Source organism: Geotrypetes seraphini, chromosome 13 (assembly GCF_902459505.1).
Source record: "Geotrypetes seraphini chromosome 13, aGeoSer1.1, whole genome shotgun sequence".
NCBI lineage: Eukaryota > Metazoa > Chordata > Amphibia > Gymnophiona > Dermophiidae > Geotrypetes > Geotrypetes seraphini.
In genome coordinates, this window is record NC_047096.1 from 65051060 (window position 1) to 65077731 (window position 26672).

Here is a 26672-nt window from a genome sequence, read left to right on the forward strand (position 1 = left end):
CCCCATTCCTGTAAGCTCTGCCTTAACCAAACAAGCCTCAAACACTTATGATTTTAAAGTGTTTGAGGCTTGTGAAGATGAAGACAGAGCTTGCAGGAATGGGGAAGGGACAGGAAAAGAACTCACCGGGATGGGAAAATAAGTTCCCGTGGGGATGGGGAAAAATTTGGCCCTGTGTCATTCTCTAGTAGGAGATGCAGGCTCAGGGAGGATAGGCGAGAGACAGGGGTGAGAAAGATGCTGGCTGGGGGGGAGACAGGGGTGAGAAAGATGCTGGCTGGGAGGGGGACAGGGGTGAGAAAGATGCTGGCTGGGAGGGGGACAGGGTGACAGAAGGTAAGAGATGCTAGCTGGGGAAAGAGGTGCTGGCTCGGGAAGACAGGGGGAGATAGTGTGATATGCTGGCTGGTGGTGTTGTGGGGGAGAGAGATTCTGGCTTGGGAGGGTATAGGGGAGAGATGCTGGCTCAGGGGTGGAAGATCCTGCACACCAAGAGACACAGAAACATAGAGAAGAGATCCTAGATGGGGAATGAGCGTAGAGACAGGGACACTGAAGCAACGCTAGGTATGGAGAGGGACAGACATGGAGAAGAATGCTTGATGGGGAGACCATTGAGACAGGGACATAGAAGGACTTCTAGTTACAGGTACATTGCTTGAAAAGGGGTGATTCTGACAGAGGAAGATGGATGCAGGGGAATGGAGAGGGACACAGAGGAGAGAAGCTCAACATAGAGACAGCGGGAACAGATAGGGAGAAAATGTAAAATGGACAAGCAATCCTGGGAAGACAGTTACAAAAAAGCAAAGAAAAAAGAAAAGGTATTCTGGGACCTGAGTGAATGGAAAAATAAACTGCTCAAACGACAAGAGATAGAAAAAAAGCTATTTTATTCTGAATTTATTGAAATATGTCAGCTTTCACCAATGTTTTTCATCAACATAGAGGCAGAGCGAAATACTATGAAAACAAACTAAGGCTGGCTTTTACAAAGGTGTGCTGCTAGAAAAAAAGTCACTAAGCGAGAATAACTTGAAGGCTCTTTGTTTTCTCTAGTTTAATTTAATGAAAATACCAAGTTATACTGAAATTCTGGATGATAATTAGCAAAAATTGTTTTAAACGTTGTCAAAAAAACTTGTAGAAATTGGATTTTATTTTTTTTGCTCGGAATTCCATCAAGAGCAAAAATTGTAAGTTTTTTTATGTTAGATTGTACTTGTTGTATACCACCTTGGGTGAATCTGTTCTTAAAGGCAGTTAATAAATCAAAATTACTCTGAACATGTCTACATGGCACAGGTTGCAAAACAATATACAGTATTGTATATGGCAAGCCAGTGGTACATACTTGATGAACTTGCGGGCAAATGACTTGAGTTTTCCAGTGGCTGCAGCAGCTGCAAGAAGTAGATCCAGGCTCTTCCCTGACAGCATATGCCCCAGCACCCCCAGCAGACCTTCTGGAGACTTGGAATGGTCCGCATCCATCGTCTAAAAGAAAGAGAACGCCAAAAGCAGAAAGAATCAAGCAACTAATCAAAAAGGAATTAATCTGTTTAAGATTTGCAGTGCCCCCTCCACCACTGCACCCTTTTGCATATCCACTTTCTGTTGTTAAACAGTTACATTATTATTTGGCTGCGACAGAATAACTCTGGCCTTTTAACTGGCTCCCCTTGCACACTGTTGGAATGTTAAAAAGTAAATATGTTTTTCTTTATCAATATCTGTACAAACCCTTGCTTCCTCCATTTATCACAATGAATTTTCTGTCAGTCCCAGCACAAGATGGCTTGTTAAACCTATACTTAACCAAATCCATTGCAGGCGATAGCTAATTCTGATGTTGGTCTGAGAAAAAGGTAACAAGGTCGCTTTGGGAAAGCTTTCCAGGTCCTGGGTTTTCTCATGAGAGGAGAGAGGAATCCACTGTGCTGAGTGTTCATAATCTTTCAGACTAAGGATTCGCCCATATCATTTCCCTGCTGTAAGTTTTACCTTCAGGATGTTGGTGACCGTGGGCTCTGCTCGCAGAATGAGCCCTGGATTGGGCTGAATGTTGGCATTTTCAGCAGATTTTAGGCATGGTGCATGCTCCCGATCTACAGTCCTAACAGAAAAAAAGGACAAGATGGTGAGAGGAAGCACAGGTACTTTTATATATTGGTGAAGCTGGGGGGAGATAAAGGAACAACAGAAACTAATTTCATGCTAGTCACGACAAGATGTTTAATTAGGAGTGGCCTAGTGGCTAAAACCCCTACTTCAGCACCCTGAGGTTGTGGGTTCAATCCCCGGCTGCTCCCTGTGATCCTAGGCAAACTCCCTGCATTGCCCCAGGTACCATAGTTAGATTGTGAGAAATGCTTAAAAGAGTACCTGAATGTAAACTGCTTTGAATAGAAGTGGAATATAAGAAATGTAAATAAAATAAATGGTACAATATATACAAACAGAATGTCATCTGATATCCCATGATATCAGCTTCCTTTCACATTAAAATACTATTTACTCGGCCTCATGAGTTTAACAAATTCTCCAGCTAAACTTCAAACTAGTGGAAAGACTATGGGATTCTGTCACCTGTAGACTACCCAAAAACATCTGGCAACCCTCCCCAACAGTGCTCACGTCTTACCGCTTAGCCAGAAGGTTAGTCATGTTGGCTTCAGAGAGCAGGCCCTGCTTACTGCATTCTTGCAATAAGAGGCTCATGCAGTCACAGCTGGAAAGAAAATTACACAGTTAAAAAAAAAAAAAAAAAAAGGAGAGCAGATGGCATTTTATTAGGAATAACGCCACCGATATAGTTACAATCCCAAATGACTCAAAGCATGCAAGGACAAGGCACATGTCTGTATGGCATTCTTCTTGACCCCTCCCCTCACTGTGAAGTGGAGGCTATTGGATGCATGTCTGCAACATTATCAGTAGCAAGCAGTTATAGTGCACAGGTATCTTCTGCAGGATGAGTCTGGTCTAGCACAAGATTGTTCATCCACAGGAGAACAAGAGAACGCACATCAGAAAAGAAGGCTGAATTTAAAAATGTCCCTGTCCCGTTCAAATAAAGTCTGAGTACCAAAAAGGAAATTATGCACACATGCTGTTACAGACAATAAGGTCTATGTAAAATTCTGGCTACCATATCTAAATAAAAAAAGGGGGGAGGGGGGTCTACAGTCCTTAATGCTGATTCCACAATCTTTAGAGTTGATGAAGAATGTCCAAATTTTAGACATGCTTCAGCAACATTAAAAACTGTGGATTTTTTTTAGAGATTGTGATTTTAAGTGTGGTATTATAAGATTAGTCTTCTTGGATCTCTTTCCTTCTTTGGACCTCACATTTGTTACTTGTCGGGGAGGTTTTTCCCCACAGATCAAGATTGTGCTCCATTCTTCATGTATTGGTTTTTAACCTTCTTGGGATTACTACCATACCCTGTATTCTGGATTAATGACTAAGAATATAAGGCATTTGAAATAAATCCAAAACATGGCAGCTAAAATGCTAAAGTAAACAGGTCTAAGGAGCCATACTTCTCCCATTCTGTGCTTATTCCACTAGTTATCAGTAGCTCAATTTAAGCCGGCAATATTGGCATGCTGAAATGTGATCTTACCCGCTATTTTTTTCCCTTGAATCCTACCAGACCAGTCCAAACTCAATGGGTTGTGCCCATCAACAAGTAGACAGGAGACAGTCGATCAAATTTGAGTTGTATCCTACTTAGGCACTGTGCAGACAGAACCCTTCAATACATAAAGATAACATGTTAGTTTTAAAGAAATAAACTGGCTCCAGTAGAAAAAGGAACTCCGAATTTAAAAAAAAAAGAAAATTAAAACCCAACTTCTGGAATTAACTCTACTACCAAACTTGTTAAAAACTGAAACCAACAATAAGAGCAGCGCAGATGAGGGAGGGACTTTGGACTGGTCTGGTAGGACCTAAGGAAAAGAAATTAGCAGCTAAGACCAAATTTCACTGTATCGTCACCACCAGATGCAATTTAGAACTGATGGGATGTACCAATTTTGAATCCGGGCAGACTTACAACCCACCTTTTTGATATAGCCTTCAATCCGTAACCCTACTCCCCACTGCCCAGCAACCCAGCCAGCAGTCCCTTTAACTGAATCCATGACATCCTGTTTATTTGTCTGTCTTGTCATATTGTAAGCTCTTTCAAGCAGGGACTGTCTTTGCGATTCTGTACAGCACTACATACGTCTGGTAGTGGCATAGAAATAATTAATAGTAGTAGTAGAAGCGCCAAATCGTGCTCCTGCTCATGTCACTCAGTGGCCGAAGGAACTCGTGGCAGCTGGTTAGCAGCAGGGCAGGAACTTGGAAAGTTCGATCCTGCCCGCTGCACCTCCACCGCGGATCACCAAGATGAGGTACCGTATGAGGCTAGGGCAGGGAGGGAGGTGGGGGCAGAGCCTGGGAGGGAAAGGAAGGAAGGGTGCTGGGTGCAGAGTCTGACAGGGGAGGGGGGAAGGAAGGAAGGGTGCTGGGCGCAGAGCCTGACAGGGGAGGGGAGGATGGAAGGATGCTGGGCGCAGAGCCTGACATGGGAGGGGGAGAATGGAAGGGTGCTGGGCGCAGAGCCTGACAGGGGAGGGGGAGGATGGAAGAGAGCTAGGCACAGAGCTTGACAGGGGAGGGGGAGGATGGAAGGGTGCTGGGCGCAGAGCCTGACATGGGAGGGGAGGATGGAAGGGTGCTGGGTGCAGAGCCTGACAGGGGAGGGAGAGTATGGAAGGGTGCTGGGCACAGACCCTGACAGGGGAGGGGGAGGATGGAAGGGTGCTGGGCGCAGAGCCTGACAGGGGAGGGGGGAAGGATGGAAGGGTGCTGGGCGCAGAGCCTGACAGGGGAGGGGGGAAGGAAGGAAGGGTGCTGGGCGCAGAGCCTGACAGGGGAGGGGAGGATGGAAGGATGCTGGGCGCAGAGCCTGACATGGGAGGGGGAGGATGGAAGGGTGCTGGGCACAGAGCCTGACAGGGGAGGGGGAGGATGGAAGAGAGCTAGGCACAGAGCTTGACAGGGGAGGGGGAGGATGGAAGGGTGCTGGGCGCAGAGCCTGACAGGGGAGGGGAGGATGGAAGGGTGCTGGGCGCAGAGCCTGACAGGGGAAGGAGAGTATGGAAGGGTGCTGGGCACAGAGCCTGACAGGGGAGGGGGAGGATGGAAGGGTGCTGGGCGCAGAGCTTGACAGGGGAGGGGGAGGATGGAAGGGTACTGGGCGCAGAGCCTGACAGGGGAGGGAAGGATGGAAGAGGGCTGGGTGCAGAGCCTGACAGGGGAGGGGATGAAGGAAGGGGGCTGGTGCAGAGCTTGACAGGGCAGGAAACATGAATATTAAGCCGCCTGACATATTCAAGTCAACCATTTTTCCTCCTTTTTTGGGGGAAAAAGGGGGTCTCAACTTATATTCAGATCGACTTATATTCGGGTATATACAGTATATGGAGATAGGATCAAGTCACAGTCATGGAGTGATCACATGAAACTGTCCAAGAGGTTGCCATGCCTCTGGCCAAATGCACCTTTAAGTCTTTTGGTGGTAAGCAATTCCATTAAAAAAATATGCACATACAGTCACTCTGTAATTCATCAAGAAATGGTGGCTTTGGAAGCTGCCAGAATTCTCCCCTTGTCTTAGTTTTTGGCTTTTTTAAACTTTTTTTTTAATTAAATTCAGTTGAGCTGAATCGAGCAGACCCCATAAGCTCTCAAAGCTTACATCTAAGAAAGAGCGAGCAACTGAAGCACCACTACATTCAGGAAGTTGGAAGAGGGACCCAGCCACCTGAGTGTGGTAACTGCCCCCCTCCCCCCCCAATAAAAGGGATTTTTTTTTTCTTTTCTTTAAATTGTTTTTCTTTTCAATTAAATCAGGCCGAGTGCCAAAAGGTTAAACAAAACCCCTCCAAGGCTAGCCTAAGAAGGAATAGGACTGCACAGACTAATGCAGTCCCGCCACATCAACCTACATGAAGGCTGACAAACTGACTTTAGGAGGACTGCACAGCCTAGATATGGGTTTCTCATAAGTCTGTATTTCCCAGTTTCCACCTGCTGGTAGAGGCACATAACCCACCTGTCTGTGCCTGTCTAAAGGGACACTATAGAAAAGCCTATTTGACCTTTGAAACTCATTAGTAACCTGTGAAGAAGCAATGAACTGATAAGCAACGCTACACAAATCTTTCAGGTATCCACATCTGAGAATAAAGATCTGCAGGATGTCATTTGGGGCTCCAGAGAAAGATGTTCCTGGAAGATCCCTCTCCTGACTTGCTAAAGGCATTTGGTATGCTAGGAATTAGCACACTGAAAGGAACCAGAATGAGCTGGTTAGAAACCTTTTGTTTCATAACTAGTAGTTCTGCTTGAGGAAACTATGCCTAAGGCTTGGGAATAAACAAGGGAAACTGTGAGATTTGGATTTCTACAAGTATAATTAGACTCTGCAGGTCTTGATGAAAATCCATTTGCCATAAGGACTCTAGAAGTGGGTCTGATATACCGCACTTCATGTCAAAACAGTTTATGATATTACAGTATATCGAGTCTGAAGACTAAATGATACTCCAAAGGACTTCTGGCCAACCTGCCACTGCCATACATGTGCAAAATTCAGATGAGAACAGAGTAAAAGAGAAAACCGCTCAAACTGTTCAGCATAAAACTATTGCTACATCATGGCACCCGCTACCAAGGAAGTTCCCCCTCTTTTTAAAAAAAAAAGCTTAGAAGCACAACTGTCACCTCAGAGTGGTATGAATAATCAACAGCCACTGAGAGGACAGGTGGCAATTTACAGTGTCTATCTATGCACTAATTTTCTCAATGGTTAATTATGGATGCAAAAGATGGACACTATGGAAACATGACAAAAAGAAGATTGAGTCATTTGAGCTTTGGTGCATGGATTTTATGCATGCTGTGGATCACCAGAAGAACTAACAAAGCGATTCTGTAAAAGATCAAACTGGTTATGCTCAACTGCTCCATGCTGATTCTTTATCAAGTGTTACTGCTCAAGAAGTCAATTAAAGAACTTCAACCTGCCTCTTCCTCCTTTATATCAGGTTGGACCTAGTCAGGATTCAGCAACCCTCGTGTTTGGAGCCTCCATATATGTGGCTGTTGTCGATCCTGCTTGTCCATGGAGAAAGCAAATGTTGCACACCTGTAACAGACGTTCTCCATGGAAAGCAGGATACAACAGCCACATAATCCTGTCTTACCCATCCTTTGGTTCCAAAGGGATTTATTCAGGCGGGAACCTACTACGCATGCTCAGAAACTTTTGTAAAGGTCAATCTGAGCTATTTGACAAGGGCCAATTGGCACCATCAGCTGTGACATCACCCATGTGTGTGGCTGTTGTATCCTGCTGTCCACAGAGAACAGCAGTATCAAGGATTTGTGAAAATCATATTCCCAGAAGAATCAAAGTCCTGAAAGAACATATTCTTCCCACCAGGAACTCCCCTTCTTTATTGAGGGAAACAAATCTTGACAGTAAAACTCCCCCCCCCAAAAAAAAACCCACTTAACAGCTCTTATTCATCCTCTCAGCTACGCATTATATGGAAACACCCCCTTGATAACAAGCTTTTGATTGAGACGTAAGAGAGGAGGGAGGAGTTCTTACAGAAAGATTAAACCAAGAAAGCTCTCAAAAGTTTCTACAAAAGTCTACACAGAAAATACCACAGAACTCTTGACCGAGACAGGATTCTGCCTGCCAAAACTAAAAAATCCAACCAGTGGCCAAAAGCTGATAACGACACTACTTAAGTAAGTTGGATAAAAGTTCAGATGCCACTCCTGTACACTTTACTTGAGCCATGGGCCTGTATACTTGCCATGAAAAAAAGTTATTAACTACTAACTGCTTAAATTCAAAGTCCAAGAGTCTTCAGGACACCTAATACTATCAAGGTTGGCAGTTGGCAATTAAGAACTGTGACTGGCATACACATTTAGGATCCTCACTTGAACATGTATTGCAAAAAATTTCCTCAGGCATGCGGCCTATGGCAACACACCAGTCCAGTAACATAACAACATAAGAATAGTCATAATGGGTCAGACCAATGGTCCATTTCGCCTAGTTTTCTGTTTCCACAGTGGTCACAAGTGCCTGGCAAAAAACTTCAAAAAGTAGTAACATTCCATGCTACTGATCACAGGGCAAGCACTGGCTTCCTTCATATTTGTCTCAATAGCAGACTTTGGACTTTTCCTCCAAGAACGTCCAAACCTTTTTTAAAACCCATCTATGTTAACTACTATTACCACATCCTCTGGTAATGCATTCCACAAAGTGCTCCCAGGAAGAAGTATACATGGCACAGATCCCCAGCTCCCTAAGGACCAGCCCCCACCACAATGGACTAATTCTACAAATGGATGTCCTGACTGTAGGTGGCGGTAGGTATCCTACCACCGTCTGGCAGCCAATTGAGATGCATGTTTTTAGAAAAAGCTCCCCGAGGCAGGACGCCTACACTGTAGGCGTTTGTTGTGGGTGTAAAAAGATGCATTGAGCCACCTAAGCTCGCCTAAGATTAGGCAGGATGGACGAGGTTTCACCCAGAAGTAGCCTTGGGCATCTCCCTAGATCCATGACAGACGCCTAAAATGTAGGCCTGCAAAATGTAGACGAGCCGGCTGAGCTGATTGCGGGAAGGGAATCCCAAATAAGCTGAGCCAGCAGGACTCCCGAAGCCGTAGAAGGACAGCAAATGGGGAAACTGAACTTACGTGGAAAAAAACTCTACTTCTAAAAGGAGATAGGATTGGAAATGTAGTGAACAAAGTGCCCGCATCCATAAGATGGCGGTAGGAATGTGTGTGACAGTTCAGAAATGAGAACTCCTGTTTGCCAGATGAGTAGCTCATATTTAAGCAGATTGTGCCCATCTAATTTGGCAGAACATAGCCAACAGCTAAACTGTACAGCTATGACCAGACAGGAAATGTAAACATTAAATAAGTAGGAAATGCATCTAGGACAGAACATAAAAGCAAAAAAAAAAAATGAATCAATTATCTCTTGCTCAAACTGGAGATTATTTTCTCAGGTAAAACTATAGATAACTTCATAATAACAGAAAACAAAATCAATTCTTGTGGGAAATACAGCAGAGGCCCTAGGCCAAGATAAACAGTCTAATCTTAGATAAATAGATTAGGTAGATAGGTAGATCTTACGCTGTGAAGAATGCCTACATAAGTTGCCGTATACAGCTGACCAACATACAAATGAACAGCAGTTTCACAAATGTAACTCACAAGACTAATAATTAGCTGACTTCAGGATTCATACCTGAGAAAGAATAAAAAAGGCATTTAATGTGGACTGGCTAAAAAAACAAAACAAAAAAACCTAACTAAAAGGAGAGAAGAGTTAACAAATGTCCAACTTTGCCTACTCTAAGTAATACAGCTAATAGTCAGGCAGAATAATTAAAAAAGGAAAAAAAAAGAACATTGGTCCGGACTGGTCTGACAGGATGCTAAGGATTATAAAAGCTAACATCAACTGGTATCAAAGAAGACGATGAATTATTACAAAAGCCGATGAGTTAGTACATCTTTAGAAGTCAGATGACAACAAATGGGATGCTTTCTTTTAAGCTGTATTTTTATCTTTGGTGTTCTTAATGATTTATTGGTTACCTTGTACAAGTGATGTAACTGGATTCTGAGTGCTTATGTATCCTGCCTTGAAGAGTTTCATAAGGATGGTAAGAGGAATAAATGAACACACACAGTATGAGAATCACACAAAAGCAGACTTACTTGCACCTCTGATCAGCTTTATCAAGCAATGGAGTGAGTTTCAGCAGGTACTCAAAGGCACAGTTTACATCATCTGCAAAATCCTGCAGGAACAACAACCAGCTTGGTATCAGCAACCCCAAATAGGAGCACAGAATTTCAAGCCAAACAAAAGACAAGGCTAATGAAAACAGCCCCTGCCTGGTTAAGCCACCAGTGCAAACAGGCCTCCTCCCAGCATAAACCAGACAAGCAGCAGCATCTCACCTTTTCCCCTTGAGGATATTTCTTCAGTTTAACCAAAACTTGTGGAATCTGAAATATAAAATATTTGTTTCTATTTTATTTCATTAAGGCCTTGGGTTACTGGGTTACTGTAATAATTTCCTTAGTAAGCCCCTATGAATAGTAACAAATTGTTCAGAATGTGGCAGCTCACATAGTCGCTAGGAGAACAAGATAGGAAAAGGTTACTCAATTTTGTTATCTTTCCATTGGATTCCTATTATAATATGAATATACTTAAGACCCTTACTTTAATTTTTGAAAATTTTGAAAGGATTTAGTTCTGGGTATCTTTTAGCCAAAATTGGTACAAAATAGGTAGGTCAAGCTTATGCAATCTGTAGGGGAAAAATCAGCTTTGTATTTCAACTCCTCAAAGGAAAAGTGAATATTATTAACTGTATTTTCATGCATGGTATTTGTGCTCTGGAACCACCAACTGGGCCTCCCTTCAAGATGGCTGGAGAGCACATATTATTCTGGAAACAACTGAAAATATGTTTATTCCAATTTGTAACTTTTATTCAAAAAGCAACCTTTATATAAATGGTGTAGATTACATCAGTAGTTCAGATGTTAAAAATTAAAGTTCAGGGGTGTCCAACCTTTTGGCTTCACTGGGCCGCTTTGGCTGAAAAAAATGTTTCTGGGGCCACACAAACACGTAAACGCTGCAGCAAGACAGAGGAGGGAGCCGGCAAAATGGTAAACACCCAGGGGCAGTAGAGGAAAACACTGCATTGCCCTCGACTGAGCTGCACAAAATATTTCATGGGGCTGCATGCGGCCCTCAGGTTGGACACCCCTGCATGTTTCCGCATACGCAATACCTGCATCAGGGCAAATTAGTAATGCTCCTATGATACAAATCAGACTTAAAAACATGGATAGAGACATATAAACATATCCTTTAGGTACCAAAACATAAAATATACAATTATCATTCAAAAAGAAAAATCAAATTAAAAAGAAGTACCAAGTGAAGTAAAAAGATGATAAAAAAAGAGAAATTACAAAATACCATGTGATTATAAAACAGTTTACCTTAATAAGAATGATTAATTGTTCCAAAAGCTGGCAACAGAGAGCTCTCCTCCAAGTCCAATATGCATCATTAGAAAAGAACTGCATGTAAATCAACATGTCACAAATGCCCAGAACAAGACCTTTTGGACGTGGTAGGGGCCAGCACTGTGATGGACTGGCCACCCACACATTGCAACAGAGCAGAGGGGCACCTTACAGGGCACTGCTGTGAAATCTCTTTGATAAATTTCTCTGACTCCTTCCTGCCTTATTGTACCTCTGAAATTACTTGTAATTTGAAAATATTTTCTGTAACATCGCTGTCTATGTACAGTCTCTTCCTCTGTAAACCACTCTGAACTGCTTGTGGTATTTGCGGTATACAAAAATAAAGTTATTATTATTATTATTATTCACAAAAAGGGTGCCACATAAACATCTCACCAGAACTCCCTTATAGGTTATGGTGAACCCCCCAAAGCACACTATACCCACCTGCCTACAATCCCAATAGCCCTTATAGCTGCAGGTGGTACCTATTTGGCAGTACAGTTTGAAACAGCTGACTCAGTCTTATCCATAAGGGTCTCTAAATGAACCAGTCTTACAGTTATTCCATCTATCTTGTTAGATAAATGTGTCACTTCATCTATTACTGTGGCAAGTTTTCAGCGTTGAAGTAATTGTCTGATTTTTAATAGTTCTTCTTTCATATCTATCTTATCCTTCAGGTAATGGAATCCTGGATGGTATTGGTAGATCTTGTTTACATCTCTTAGATTTACCGGCAGAAAAAGCTGTTTCCAAGCTGGTTTGTTTGGATGTAGCCATATTATTTGTACTTTTTATTGAAATCCTTAAATATTTGACTTCAAAATCTTTCAAAAATAAGAAAATAGTGTCTGGGGAGTTGGAGCTGTTCAATCACACGCTCCCGAAAATGCTGTATATTAAGGAAAATACCTTATTGGGATTACCTAGTGTTGGCCTTACATAAAAGGATCCCAAAAAAGTCCATTAAAAGACATATGTAATTCTAAATTAAATTAAAATGCTATTAATTAAAATGGTCAGTTGGCCAACCAAAATTAAATGAGCTACTTAACTTATTCATCTTATCAAAACAGCTTAGCTATAATTATTACTAAGCTCAATAAATTATTTTATGCTTAGATCTGACTTTATTGATATATATATTTTAAATTCATGATCTTATAGATATTTATGAAGTGATGTCTGGGGAGAGTTGTTGATTGCTTGTCTTAATGAGTGCTTCAAGTATTCGTTATATTTTAATGGGTGAGGAGAGGGAAAGGTGGGAGATTTGGGATGGGAGGGCTCTTGATATGCATGGTTTACAATATTAGATTCAATAAAAATATAATTTTATTTTCAATTCTAATAGAAATTTGTTAATCAATTTTAAGAATGTCTTTTAAAAGTATTCACATTAAACGTCAATGGGCTTAACCACCCTATAAAAAGGAAAAAAAAAACACTTAATTTTCTCAAGAAACAAAATACAGATATTTATTATATACAAGAGACCCATCTGTCTGATATAGAATCTAAAAAATTAGAAGGAGATTGGGTCAAACATTATGTTTATGCTCCTGCTGTGGGAAAGAAAGCAGGAGTGGCTATATTAATGAATAAAAAATGTAATGCGATTTTTAATTTGGTCTCAGCTGATCCTATGGGGTGATGGGTACATGTAAATATGAATTCAGGTAAAGATACTCTGGCGTTATTTAATATTTATGGCCCTAATTTGAAGCAAATAGATTTTTTAAAAACACTCCAACAACTTCTTTTACCTCTGGCTACAGCTAATTTAATTGTGGCTGGGGATTTTAATGCTGCTATGGATCCTCTGTTAGATAAAAAAAACCTAGTAGAGTGATGAAGTCATTAGGACTGAATAATTTGATTCAAGTATGTGGATTGAAAGATATTTGGAGAATTTTACATTTTGATGCTCGGGAATTTTCTTTTTGTACACATGTTCACAAGTCATTTTCTAGAATTGACTATATTTTTGTTTCAGATAGTTTGGTGCAACAGGTCAAAAAAGCTACCATTGATCCAATCATTTTATCAGACCATGGTAGAGTATGGATTGAATTTGAAATGGAGGAACAGAATTGTAATAGACCTGTTTGGAGGTTCAATAAGGCATTGCTTGGAGACACAAAATTTATTGAAGAACTTCAGATAAAAATGGATGAATATTTTCAAATTAATTCTCAGATGAAATCTCATTGAAAACTTTATGGGATGCTTTTAAAGCTACCATGAGAGGGCATATAATTTCATATTTGGCTTATATTAATAATCAATCAAAAAAGGAATTCTCAGAATTGGAGGAAAAGATTAAAGAATTAGAATCAAAATTAAATGCAAAATGGGAACAAGATACATTCCAAGGCCTCTTAAAAGCTAAATATAAATACAATGAGATTTCTTCTAGGAAAGAATTGTTCATTCAACAGGCTTTGTATTATGGAAACTCGAATAAGGCGGGAAGATTACTGGCTAATTATTTAAAAGCAAAAAAAAAAAGGAAAGTGAAGATTGTGGCGATTACAGATGAAAATGGGGTTATTCATTCTAAAATTGATAACATTAAAACAATTCATGAATTATTATAAAGCTTTGTATTCTTCTGAGCATTATTCAAACAAGGAACTTGATGGTTTAAAATTTTTGAATTCATTAGAAGGACCTAAAATTCCCAAGCATATAAAGGAAACTCTTGATGCAACTATTTCATTGAGGGAGATTCAGACAGCATTGAAGTCCCTTAGAGTTGGATCCGCTCCAGGAGGAGATGGTTACACTGTGGAGTTTTATAAATCATTCTAAAATACATTAATGCCTTATTTATTAAATTTATATCAAGTTCAATTGAACAAAGGCAAGATTTTAGGTACTATGGCGGAAGCTTTGACTATTGCCTTCCCCCCATTCAAAGGCACTCAGCACAAGAAGATGTTTGACAACCTACTAGCAATGCAAGCAGCGAAACTTGACCACACCATCTCCAACTTGCTATTAACAACGAGCAACTTCAAATCATTTCGAAAAGAAATTAAAACCCTGCTATTCAAAAAATGTATCCAGATGTCTTAACTCTACCCCCTGTTCTCCTCCTTCCTTACAAATTCCCCCTCAAAGTCTCTCCCTCTCTGTAATTCTTTCTCCTCAAAGTCTCAACCATGTAAACAGCTCCCCAAACTGTAAATTTCCTGGAACTGTCCAGTCATCTTTTTGTAATCCAAAACCCTAAATTGTAATTTTCCTGGAAATGTCCAGCTAGTTTCTTTTGTAATCCGCCCAGAACTGCAAGGTAAGGGCGGAATAAAAGTCATTAATGTAATGTAATAAGGATCCTTTGTTGGTTTCAAATTACAGGCCAAGTTCTCTGATTAATGTTGATGGAAAACTATTGGCTAAGGTATTGGCTACACGTTTGGCTAAGGCTCTCCCTCATATTATTGGTATGCACCAAACGGAGTTTGTTGCTCATAGACATTCTTCACATAATACCAGTTTAGCTCTTCACATGTTGACTTTAACAAAATCCATGGAAGAGCCTACCTTCTCTGTATCTTTGGATGCAGAGAAGGCATTTGATCGTGTTGAATGGACCTTTATGTATCAGGCAATGGATTGGTTTGGTGTGGGTTCTGGTTTTATTCATATGATTAAAGCTTTGTATAGCTCCCCTTCTGCTAGATTATATATAAATAATACTTTTTCAGATGGTTTTTGTCTGGAAAGGGGAGTTAGGCAAGGATATCTTTTATCTCCTTTGTTGTTTGATATTACATTGGAACCCTTACTATGGAGATTCAGGGTATTCCATATGCAGGCCGGAATACAAAGTTTATGCATATGCAGATGACATCTTGCTTCATTTGAGAAATCCTGAATCTACCATTCCACATTTACTTGATTTGATTGAAAGATTTGGAAAATTTTCGGGCTATAAAATAAATTAGAGTAAATCAGAAATTCTTCCGCTCAATATACATTGCCAAAAAGGATTGTTTGATTCATTCCCTTTTCTTTGGAAAGATGAAGGTATAAAATATCTAGGAACATGGATCCATAAGACGCTGAAAGAAACGATGAAAATAAATGAAAAATCTTTATTACTGAAGGTTACTCAATTGTATGAGCAATGGAACCCATTACATTTGGTGGGGGAGAGTCCAAACAGTCAAAATGATGATCCTGCCTGTGGTTTGTTACCAAATGGGTATGTTGTCAATTTATTTTCAGGGGTCATTTTATAAGAAATTGAATAGTATTCTTATCAAGTTTGTTTCGATGGGCAAAACTGCTAGAATTGCTCTAGTATCTCTACAAAAAACGATTGTGGAGGGAGGGGTAAATTTTCCAAATTTTTATAGGTATCATCAGGCCTATATTTTGCATCAGAGTATGTATTGGATCCTGCCTGACCTCATGGAGCATTATCGAGATTGGTTAATTTTGGAGTGGAAAATTATGTCCCCAATGCGTTTGTCTCATGTTTTGGACATTAAGTTACCTAGTTACGCTAAGGATAATTATATTATTTTAGATTCTTGGAAGACATTGAGATATATTAATAAGCTAACTGAAATTCCTATAGAACAGTCTTTGTGTCAATCCCTATGGCTAAACTCCAAGATACAAATAGGCGGCTCTAAAATTGCCTGGAAGGATTGGATGCAGGTTGGCATAAAAACATTAGAAGATGTCATTTTAAATGGAAAATTGCTTGACTTTTCACGGTTGCAACAATCTTTTGGTCTCTCAAAATTTCAATTTTATAAATGGTTGCAGCTGAAGCAAGCTATTCAGAAAGGGTTCCCAGCATGGCTTCAGCAAGGGAAGGTCGTGCCTCACGAACTTGCTGCACTTCTTTGAGGGAATAAACAGCCAGATGGATAAGGGGGAATCCATAGACATCATTTACCTTGACTTCCAAAAAGCCTTCGACAAGGTACCTCACGAACGGCTACATAAAAAGCTGTGGAATCACGGGGTGCAAGGGGATATCCACCGATGGATCAAACACTGGTTGGCAGGCAGGAAACAGAGGGTTGGAATAAAAGGCCAATACTCAGACTGGCAATGGGTCACGAGCGGAGTTCCGCAGGGGTCAGTGCTGGGACCTCTACTGTTCAATATATTTATAAACGATCTGGAGACGGGGACAAAATGTGAGGTTATCAAATTTGCTGATGACACCAAACTCTGCAGCAGGGTTAGAAACACGGAAGACTGTGAAGACCTGCAAAGGGACCTAACGAGACTGGAAGACTGGGCAAACAAGTGGCAAATGAGTTTTAACGTACAGAAATGCAAAGTCATGCATGTAGGGAAAAAGAACCCGATGTTCAGCTACAAAATGGGGGGAACACTACTAGGGGTGAGTAACCTTGAAAGGGACCTGGGGGTGATGGTAGACACATCACTGAAACCATCGGCACAGTGTGCGACAGCCTCAAAGAAAGCAAATAGAATGCTGGGCATCATCAAAAAAGGTATCACAACCAGGACAAAGGAAGTCATCATGCCGCTGTATCGCGCAATGGTGCGCCCGCACCTGGAGTACTGTGTTCAATACTGGTCGCCGTACCTCAAAAAGGATATGGCGGTACTCGAGGGAGTGCAGAGGAGGGCGACTAAACTGATAAAAGGTATGGAAAATTTCTCATACGCTGACAGGTTAAAAAAGCTGGGGCTGTTCTCCCTGGAGAAGAGGAGACTTAGAGGGGACATGATAGAAACTTTCAAAATCCTAAAGGGCATAGAGAAAGTGAATAAGAACAGATTCTTCAAACTGTGGGGAGCCACAAGCACTAGGGGTCACTCGGAGAAGTTGAAAGGGGACAGGTTTAGAACAAATGCTAGGAAGTTCTTTTTTACCCAGAGGGTGGTGGACACATGGAACAAGCTTCCAGAGGAGGTGATAAGCCAGAACTCTGTACAGGGGTTCAAGAAGGGTTTGGATGGGTTCCTGGAGGATAGGGGGATAGAGGGGTACAGATAGAACTTGAGGTAGGTTATTGAATTGGTCAGTAACCACTTCACAGGTCGCGGACCTGATGGGCCGCCGCGGGAGCGGACCGCTGGGCAGGATGGACCTCTGGTCTGACCCGGTGGAGGCAACTTCTTATGTTCTTATGTTCTTATTGGCATAATTTTAAAAATTACTACAGCTTGCAATTCCTCTGCTTTCAAACAGATATGCTTGGGCATCAAGCTGCCAGATGGTATAAATTAATATCGGAACTTGTACATAAGAAACCCAAAAATGCTCTTAGAGACATTTGGAGCATCGAGATTTCTGTATCTCGATGGCCACAGATTTGGTCTTGGGAGGATGAAATGTACAGCGTCGGCATCTATGAAGCAAACTTGGTCTTTTTTTGTTACATCATTTCTTTTGGACCACGGTTAGATTGAATAAATTAGATAATTCAAAGTCTAATAGATGCTGACATTGTCATCTAGACATGGGGACATTGGATCACTTACTGTTTTATTGCCCTATGATTCAGATTTTTTAGAAGTCGATTTGGGGACATATTAATAATATTTTAAAAGTTGATCTGTCAGGGAACACAAAAAATTTCAAATTAATATGGGGCCCATTGATGTCTTTTGTAGAATCACTATAGTTTGATTTTTATTGATGTATTAATTTGCATATCCAGGGAAAGGGGAGGGTGGGAATAAAGTTTTTACATGGATTCTTATCTTCCTTGTGATATTGAGATGGGAAGGATTATGTAACAGTTTCTTAAGGTTTATAAATATTTATTACGTGGATAAGATATATTTGATATAGAGCACTTATAAACTATGATAACTAATGGATAACTTGATGGATAATGTGGGATAGGGGGGAGAGTTATAACTCTTTATAAGTCATGTAATGATATTAAGTGCTGTTTTACTTATAAAATGTATTCTTTACTGTTTTCACTTATTGAAAGTGTAAAAATGAATAAAGAATTTAAAACCAAAAAAATATATAGTATTTTCTTTTAATATTGAGATGAGAAATAGATGACCTATTCAATTATAAATTTTTATTGTTTGAAAAAAATCCACTCAAGCTTAGGGAGCCCTCTGTAGGCAGTTTTTGGAACAAGATAAACTGTTTTACAATCATGCGCAGGTCCTTTTAATAAACTACGGTAAAGAGTGGCTTTAGTACCACTTTAAGCAGGTTCTTCCAGCACACTAAAGGTCATTTTTACTGCAGCCAGAAAATGATTGATTTTCCATTTTCCAAATTAATTGGCAAATGCTAATGTTGCTATTCTATGCTTTATTACTAGAGTGTTTCAGTTTGATGTAATAAGGTTATCTTTCCCGCCAGTCCCTCTTGGGTGGTGTTTTTTTTTTTGCAGTACAAAGCTATTAGCATGTGACCATTACCAACACCTATTTCATAGGTGGTAAGGGCTCATGCACTAATCCCATGCCAAATCAGTTAGCATGTAGTAACATGGCTGCACCGATTCACGCTGTCATGCCCACCCTCTGTTTCCATAGATTATATAGATTTATTCAAAAACAAAAAAAATGTTTTTTCCTTACTGCATGTTGCCAGCAATATGTAATAGGTTCAAGTTGGGTATATTCTATGATTTTTTTGGAGCTTTTTGATATCTTTAGTTTGGAGGCATGAATAGATTTGCCCTTAGTATGAATAATTTCATATTTTATGAAACTGCTTCATTGACATCAGTATGATGTCACATGCTGATTTAAAGCAAGGCTGCTCAGTTGCGTGGCCATGTTTGCCGTGGAAGTTAGCATGGAGACAGGTGGCGTTTAGCAGTGAGTATATGAACACCAGAATGGAAAACAATAGACGAAAAATTGTTAGCATTGTCTGCTGTTTAAGTGATATGTTACTATTGCAGAACATCTGGTCCAAATCCCTGACACTGCAATTGGCGAAACGCTGGCTGGCTACCGTTGGATGACTACTAAGAAGCAGTGCACAGTTTAGAGAATGGAGTGCAACGGAGTAATAAGCATAATTTTGGAAGATAAGTAGCCGATTTAATTTTTTTTTGTTGTTGTTGTCTGGTGACTTTATTTTTCTTTTTTTTTTTTTTTTTATAATTCTTTATTCATTTTCATATTTTACATGAAGTGTACAAAATATTGAGTTACAACTAATGAATACACAATATCACTTTTATATCTATTACATAATATTCTGAACAAATTTTTTTATCCCCTCTCCCACTCCCCACCCTTCAAGTACTTTCCAATCACCTTATACATATTGTATACCATATTATAACATGTTATGTAAAATTATTTTCACTACCCCCCCTCCATGTGTGCCATAAAGAAGACAAGAAAAAGAAGAAGATAAATCCTACTATTCATTCAGTACAATACTTTGTCAATGGCCCCCATATTTTTATAAATTTAGGATATGTCCCTCTTTGTATTGCTATTACTCTTTCCATTTTGAATATATGACAAATTGTATTCCACCAAAATGTATAATTAAGGTTACTATGATTCTTCCAGTTATTGGTTATATGCTGAATGGCAACCCCTGTCATGACTAGTAAAAGCTTGTTATTTTCTGGTGAAATTTGACTTTTTTTTCTCATCATCATTCCAAATAACACTGTATCATATGATATTGCTACATGATTTTCCATCAATTTATTAATTTGTGGCCAAATTGCATTCCAAAAACTTTTAATGTAGGGACAATGATATAGTAAATGTAGCCAATTTAATTTAAACTAAACTGGGCAAGTCACTCAGTCCTCTATAGCCCCAGGTACGTTAGATAGATTGTGAGCCCACCGGGACAGATAGAGAAAATGCTTGAGTACCTGATTGTAAAAACCGCTTAGATAACCTTGATAAGCGGTATATCAAATCCTAATAAACTTGTAAAACTTGTAAAACTTGTAAACCTTAAGTTTGTATACCGCATCATCTCCACAGAAGTAGAGCTCGACACGGTTTACAGGAATTACAAAAGAAAGGAACTCCAATGGGAAGAAGAAGAACTTGGTAAAAAGGGGAGAGAGAAGGGATTAAGTGTAGAGGAGAGGGAGGGAGTGGTTACATTTTAGAGAAAAGCCAAGTTTTCAAATGTTTTCTGAAGCGTTGGAGGGAGTGGTTACATTTTAGAGAAAAGCCAAGTTTTCAAATGTTTTCTGAAGCGTTGGAGGGAGGTCGCACTCCGGAGAGGGGCGGATAAGCTGTTCCACAGCTCGGTGATCTTGAAGAGGAGGGATGTTCCAAGTTTTCCTGTATGGGATATGCCTTTTAAAGAGGGGAATGATAGTATGAATTTTTGAGAGGATCTGGTGGAGTTAGGATTCGCGGAGAGCCAGGATAGTGGAAACAGGGGAGGAAGGATGCGAGATTTGAAGGTTAGGCAGGTGCATTTGTAGTGGACCCTGAGTGTTTCAGCACGAGCAGCTTTAATGGACATTAAAAACTGTGCCTTTAAGGGCTCCTTTTACAAAGGTGCATTAGGGCCTTAACGCGCAGAATAGCATGTGCTAAATTGCCGCACACGCTAGATCTTAATGCCACATTGAGCTGGCGTTAGTTCTAGAAGTGTAGCGTGGGTTTAGCGCGCTTCAGTGGCTGGGAGGGTGTAGATGGGCTGGAGTAAGTCTTAACAGAGATTTCGGCAGTTGGAACCCAAGCACAGTACCGGGTAAAGCTTTGGATTCTCGCCCAGAAATAGCTAAGAAGAAAAAAAAAAAAAAAAAAAATTTTAAATTGAATCAGGTTGGGCAGACTGGATGGACCATTCGGGTCTTTATCTGCCGTCATCTACTACTATGCTAAAATCCTGAGTGTTTTAAAAACGAGTAAAAGGAGTAAAAGGAGCCCTAAGAGTTACCAGTCAACATTAATATGAACATTAACAGACTGATATGTGAATAATTTAAACTAGGAAGGTGGGGGCATAAGGAGGTTTTTTGAGCCGATGAAGTGGATTCCCTTTCTAGTCTGCATGCAAGATTTGCTCTGGCTGCAGACTTGGATCTGAGGCTTTTTGCTCCTTTTGAAAGTGCCAGCTCACCAGATTGAAGCAATATTTTGCATAGGTTTGTGGTATATAAGGATTTGGGGAAAAAAAAAAAAAGATTTATTGAGAAATACTTTAGAGAGGTTGAATGTTATAGTGAACCCCACTATTTACCCTTCTCTACTGAGCATATTGACATTTAAAGCTACTCTGTTTTCTGTCTTTCAATAAGTTTTTAATCCATAACAGGACATTACCTCCTATCCCATGACTTTCTAATTATATATGCCTAAACATGTCGGGTGTAATTTTTAACATCTGAATCACTGCGCATTGTGATCTACACTATTATACAAATATTTATTTAAAAAACAAAGTTGCTTTTGTCTATGGCTACTGGTTGATATTGTGCTGCTCTTTTCTCCACTCAAATTTTGCTGCAGCCACTCATTGCATCTTTTAGTTTTGCCTTTTCCAATTTGTAAACCATGAAAGCAAAATATGTTCCAGACTTGAAGATACTTTAATTGGTTTATTATAAAAGTACTCTAGCTTGTTTAAGAGCGAGGTTTTATTTGGCAGGTATAGTCTGTTTCATTGCTGTTTGTCTTACATAAAAAATTACAAAGAAATAGAAAATGAATCTGTGCACTGCTTTGTGTCTTTACTGGAATATAAATCTGAAATTAAATCAACATTAAATCACAATTCTGTGAGAACCAAGCTGTACAAGATGACTGACTCCTGACTATGATCAGGTGGGCCTTTAAAAATATACAAGCATGCCACAGGGTATGATTAATTTTACAGCAATAAAAACAGGTGGCCCCACAACTGCCGTTCCCACAGAATTGTTTCAGAAACAAGACGCTGTATGACGTGAATGAAACACCCCACTATTGGTTCCCTGCAGGTGTAATATTCTCACCAAGATAGTTTGCAGCCTATGTCTGGGTATCTCACTAGGCTGATAATGAAGCAATGAACATGACTTTGTCCCTCTATGGTCCATCTCTCATATTACTCTTTACAGAACTGGTAGGTCATTGTTATATTCACTGAGAACTTTACATTCCCTTATCTTTTGTTTAAATGTTTTTGAGATTGCTTTTAACTCTTAACTCCCACTCGCTTGTAAAGCATCCATGTCTGAAAAATTCCCTAAGCCCCATTTATTTTTTTAGTACTTGTACACTTCCCCCTCCCCATTCGCGGTTTCTGCACTCGCGATTTCACATAATCGCGATTTTTTTTCTGGGGAGGGGGAAAATTAAAAAAACCATATGCAGATCACCATGAGGAAATGGCTGTAGGGAGTTCCCGTCGTAGTCTCAAGAGACTACGGGAACTCACAGCAGCCATTTCCTCATGGCAATCTGCACGGGGCAGGAGCGTAGGAAGATCGCTCCTGCCCCGAAAGCCCTCTAGACCACCAGGTAAGGCCGGGAAGGCGGCAGGGAAGTGGGGGTGGGTCAGAGCTGGATAATCGTGGTTTTTCGCCATTCGCGGTCCGGCTCTGCCCGTATCCCCCGCGAATAACGAGGGAGAAGTGAATATCATGTGAAGATTAGATTTTTACTTCGATAATCTTCTTTTTAGTAGAAAGGCATGCGAGTCATGAACCAGTAGGTTATTCACCTCTACGTGCAAATTTGTGCAGAAGGTATCATCTACATTATTTGGCTCTGCTTCCTGCATCACTGGGTTGTGCTGTTTCTTCTCAGTTCATACCAAAGCAGATGATAACAACTATAAGAAGAGAAATAAAGAGGCGGGACACGGGGAACTCCTCAACAAAGCCAAGTCTGCTCTGAAATGATTACAATTAATTAAACCAATGCCAATGGAAATATAACAAAACAAAGTGGGACAGAACAAGTCACCTACCTGAGTGCAACCAGCACTAACACTTATGCATTTCTCATAACTCTATTGCAATAAGGCACATGAGAGACTCTCTCATCATTCTTCGGACTTGCTTCACAGAAAAAAAGACAGTAATATGCTAAATTGAAATCTGACACAGTGGGCCTTCAAGACTCATGTGCCTTTCTACTAGAAAGAAGATTATTAAGGTAAAAACCTTAATAGTCTTGAACCAGTAGGACGTACCATAGCAGTCCCCTGAGCATAGGGTGGGGCAGAAGAGCCTGCTGCTAGCACCAAGGACCTAAAAGTGACATCCATACGTGCTGCTTATCCACCCTATAAAACTTTGTAAAAATATGGAAGGTGGACCACATATTCGCCCTACTAATCTCCACCCATAAAGAAGCCACACTCCTCGTAGAGTGTGCTCTCAAAGAAATCGGTAGTTGTTTACCACACCTGATGTATGCTGAAGAAATAGTCATGCAAATCAATTTTGAAATGGAAGCCTTAGAAGCTGGCTTCCGTAGGCAGCTAGGACTCAGTAGTACAAAAAGATGATCTGAGAGATGAAAATAATTCGTTACATCACGGTAATGAAGAAAAACTAACATCCTGCAACGCCAAAACTTTGCTCTTTTTCTTCAAACCCGTGGAATTAGCATGGGCCGTCAGACTTCCTGATTTACATGAAAGGCACAAACTACTTTTAGCAGAAAAGAAGGAATCATGCGCAATGATATGCCAGCCTCCATAAATCTTAGGAAAGGTTCTCAGCATGACAGAGCCTGGAGCTCTGAGACCCATCTCACTGAGGCAATAGCTACCAGAAAAATCATCTCAATGGTAAAATCAATCAGCAACATCTCTTGTAAGGGCTCGTATGGAGCCTTACTGAGGGCCTGCAAGACAATGTTAAGATTCCTTATCAGGAACAGCTGTTGCACAGGAAGATGAAGCTACAATGTTCCCTTCAAAAATCTGGCTACATTAAGATAGGAAGCCAAAAAAGGACAAGTGGGAGTTACACCTCAGGGCTGTTTTCTGGGCATTGATAACCATAGGGAACACAATTGGCAAACTAAGCTTCTTTGCCTTGGGTTTGCGGCTGCAAAGTGTTTAATAGCAAACCATTGGAAAAGTAATTTAGCTCCCACTCATGATGAATGGCTCACCTGTTTGTTGTCCTTGGGTAAGATGGAGAGGGCCGTGGCTCGGCGCCGTGATACTTGTGGGTCTCAGGATTCTACTTGGAAAAAACTGGGGGATATATTGGATGATATTTCAATGTTATAAGTTGTTATTCGGTTGGGCTTTCTGACCAAGATAAGGGGGGGTGAGGGAGGGGGAGGGGGGTTGCTGAGACTTATGGGACTTGACTCTGCTGTCTGGGGGGGAGGGAGTATTGGGGAGTGGATTATCAGAATATTGGTATCTTGATTGTGTATCTGACTATTGCTGTTGGCTGTTTTATTGTAGTTATGTGTCAGTAGCTGTTTTGATGTCTGCTTATAATTGAAAATTAATAAAAATTTAAATATTAAAAAAAAAAAGATAGGAAGCCAAAGAAACTTTCCCCACTCAAGCCCTAAAGCACAAGAGGCTTGCCACTTGCACGTTGAGGGAACCAACCACCAGGCCCATCTTGAGCCTATCCTGAAGAAACACTAGGACCATGGATGTCGGATCCTTAAAAGGCTCCACATTCTGCTTAGTACACAAATGTGAAACATTTTGCAAGCCTTAGCATAGGCTGTGACAGTCGCCATTTTCTAAGATCGTAGGAGGGTAGCTATGACCAATTCCAAGTAGCCCTTCTGCTCTAAGGCCACGTACAAAAGAGCCTTATGTAAGCCCAAAGCATTACAGCTCCCCCAGGGCAACTGTATTCTATGAGAGAAGAGTTGGATGAAGTGGCAGATTGAGATACTTGTCCCTCTGTAGCTGAACCAGATCCACATACCAACCTGAGGGTTGCGCTCGCCTTGAGCTTCCAAACCTCAGTGAAATAGTCACTCAGCAGAGGACCCCTCTGAGGATTGACAAAACCATCAAGAACCACAAAAAGTACCGTGACATTTCCCCCCCACAGTTACATGGTCTACTGTTTAGCAAAGACTTAGGGCAATAATTTGCCACACTGGCCATAAGATCATCCAGCCCTTTGCAAAAGAGCATGTGGCCTTTGAAAGGTAGCCTTCTCAATGTAGCTTTGGAAGCAGAATCTCCCGCCCATTGCCTAATCCAGAACATTCTACGGGCAGAGATAAGATAAGCAGAGGCCTTGCTCATGATCCTGAACACGTCATAGCGAGCACTTGCTGCATAACCCACCTCTAAAATTAGCAACTGGATGGAGCCTAACACAATATAGTATGGCAGGTGTGTGCAACAAAGGAAGATGATGCTGCTACCTTCAGCCCCAAAGCTCAGGTCTCAAACTTTCCTCTGAGGTCTAAATCCATCCTGCAGTCTTGTGCATCCTTCAAAATCACTGCACCTTCACTAGGCAGAGAAGTTCATTTTGTAACCTGTGCTACCAGCAAATCCACTTTAGGTGAGACAAACAGCTGTTGGAATTAAGAATCCAGCAGATACAACTTTGTCATAGTCCTAGAAACCTGCAAGGGACCCTCCGGAGCCTTCCAGTGCTATGTTAGCATCATTATAATGCCAGGATATGAAGGATAAAAGGTGGTTTGAGGCTTAAGAGCTGCTCATGACAGAACGCTGAAAAGCAGAGGTCTGCAGGGGCTCAAGTTTCAATACCTGCAAAAATTCTATGATGACCTTCAGAAAAGTCGCCAGCTTAAAAAAAAGACAGCATACAGTCGGGTTTTCTCCTTGTTCCAAGGCTGCCACAGACTCCTGACTGTTAGCCCCAACTTGAGACCCTGAATCTTCCAAAACTGAAGATTCATTTTGAAGGAGTAAAGGCATTGATTCCAATCCCCAGTCATTCCAGTTTTTCTCTGAATGGATCTCCAGTTCCTGTAGGTGATCCTTCAGAGGTGGCACTGCGATCTGTAAGGACAAACCCCCATGCGCAACAGCTAGCATGACCCCAGATGGTGCAGTTAGACCCCGATAAGCCACATAGGCTTCGAATATAAGACCAACAAAATCAGGGGTAAGGCCCTGAATAGGATGACCTAAGGACATCTGCAGGGACTCTCCTTATGGACCCAGAGATATCCATGCATCTGCACTTTGCAAGACACCATGTCGCTATCCAAGGGATCTCGAAGGGATTTTTGTCCCCAAAAATGAGCCACCTGCAACTCCATCAACCTAGAGCAGGGGTAGGCAATTCCGGTCCTCGAGAGCCACAGGCAGGTTAGGTTTTCAGGATATCCACAATGAATATGTATGAGATGGATTTGCATGCACTGCCTCCTTAAGATGCAAATCCATCTCATGCATATTCATTGTGGATATCCTGAAAACCTGACTTGCCTGTGGCTCTCGAGGACCGGAATTGCCTATCCCTGACCTAGAGGAGCCAGAGGAGTCTAAGCCCAGCCCTCCCCTATCCCCCCAAGTGCCCCACAGCATGTGAAATATGGACACTCCTCAGTTGGCCATCCAGTGCAAATCTGGCAAAAATCAGACGTAAAACAGCCTGAAGAGTCTATCT

General features: G+C 40.9%; 1 protein-coding gene across 3 annotated transcripts in view; it reads right to left on the minus strand.

Annotated features, from left to right (window-relative positions):
• MED24 (mediator complex subunit 24) overlaps positions 1-26672 on the minus strand; it is a 103983-nt gene that overhangs the window by 59200 nt on the left and 18111 nt on the right. For all 3 annotated transcript variants that reach the window (XM_033917765.1, XM_033917764.1, XM_033917766.1), the window contains 5 exons: positions 10084-10131; positions 9838-9920; positions 2645-2731; positions 2005-2116; positions 1355-1497 (listed from right to left, as the gene is read on the minus strand). In XM_033917765.1, coding sequence (XP_033773656.1) covers positions 1355-1497; positions 2005-2116; positions 2645-2731; positions 9838-9920; positions 10084-10131 — 473 coding nt within the window. The remainder of the gene's footprint in view (positions 1-1354; positions 1498-2004; positions 2117-2644; positions 2732-9837; positions 9921-10083; positions 10132-26672) is intronic.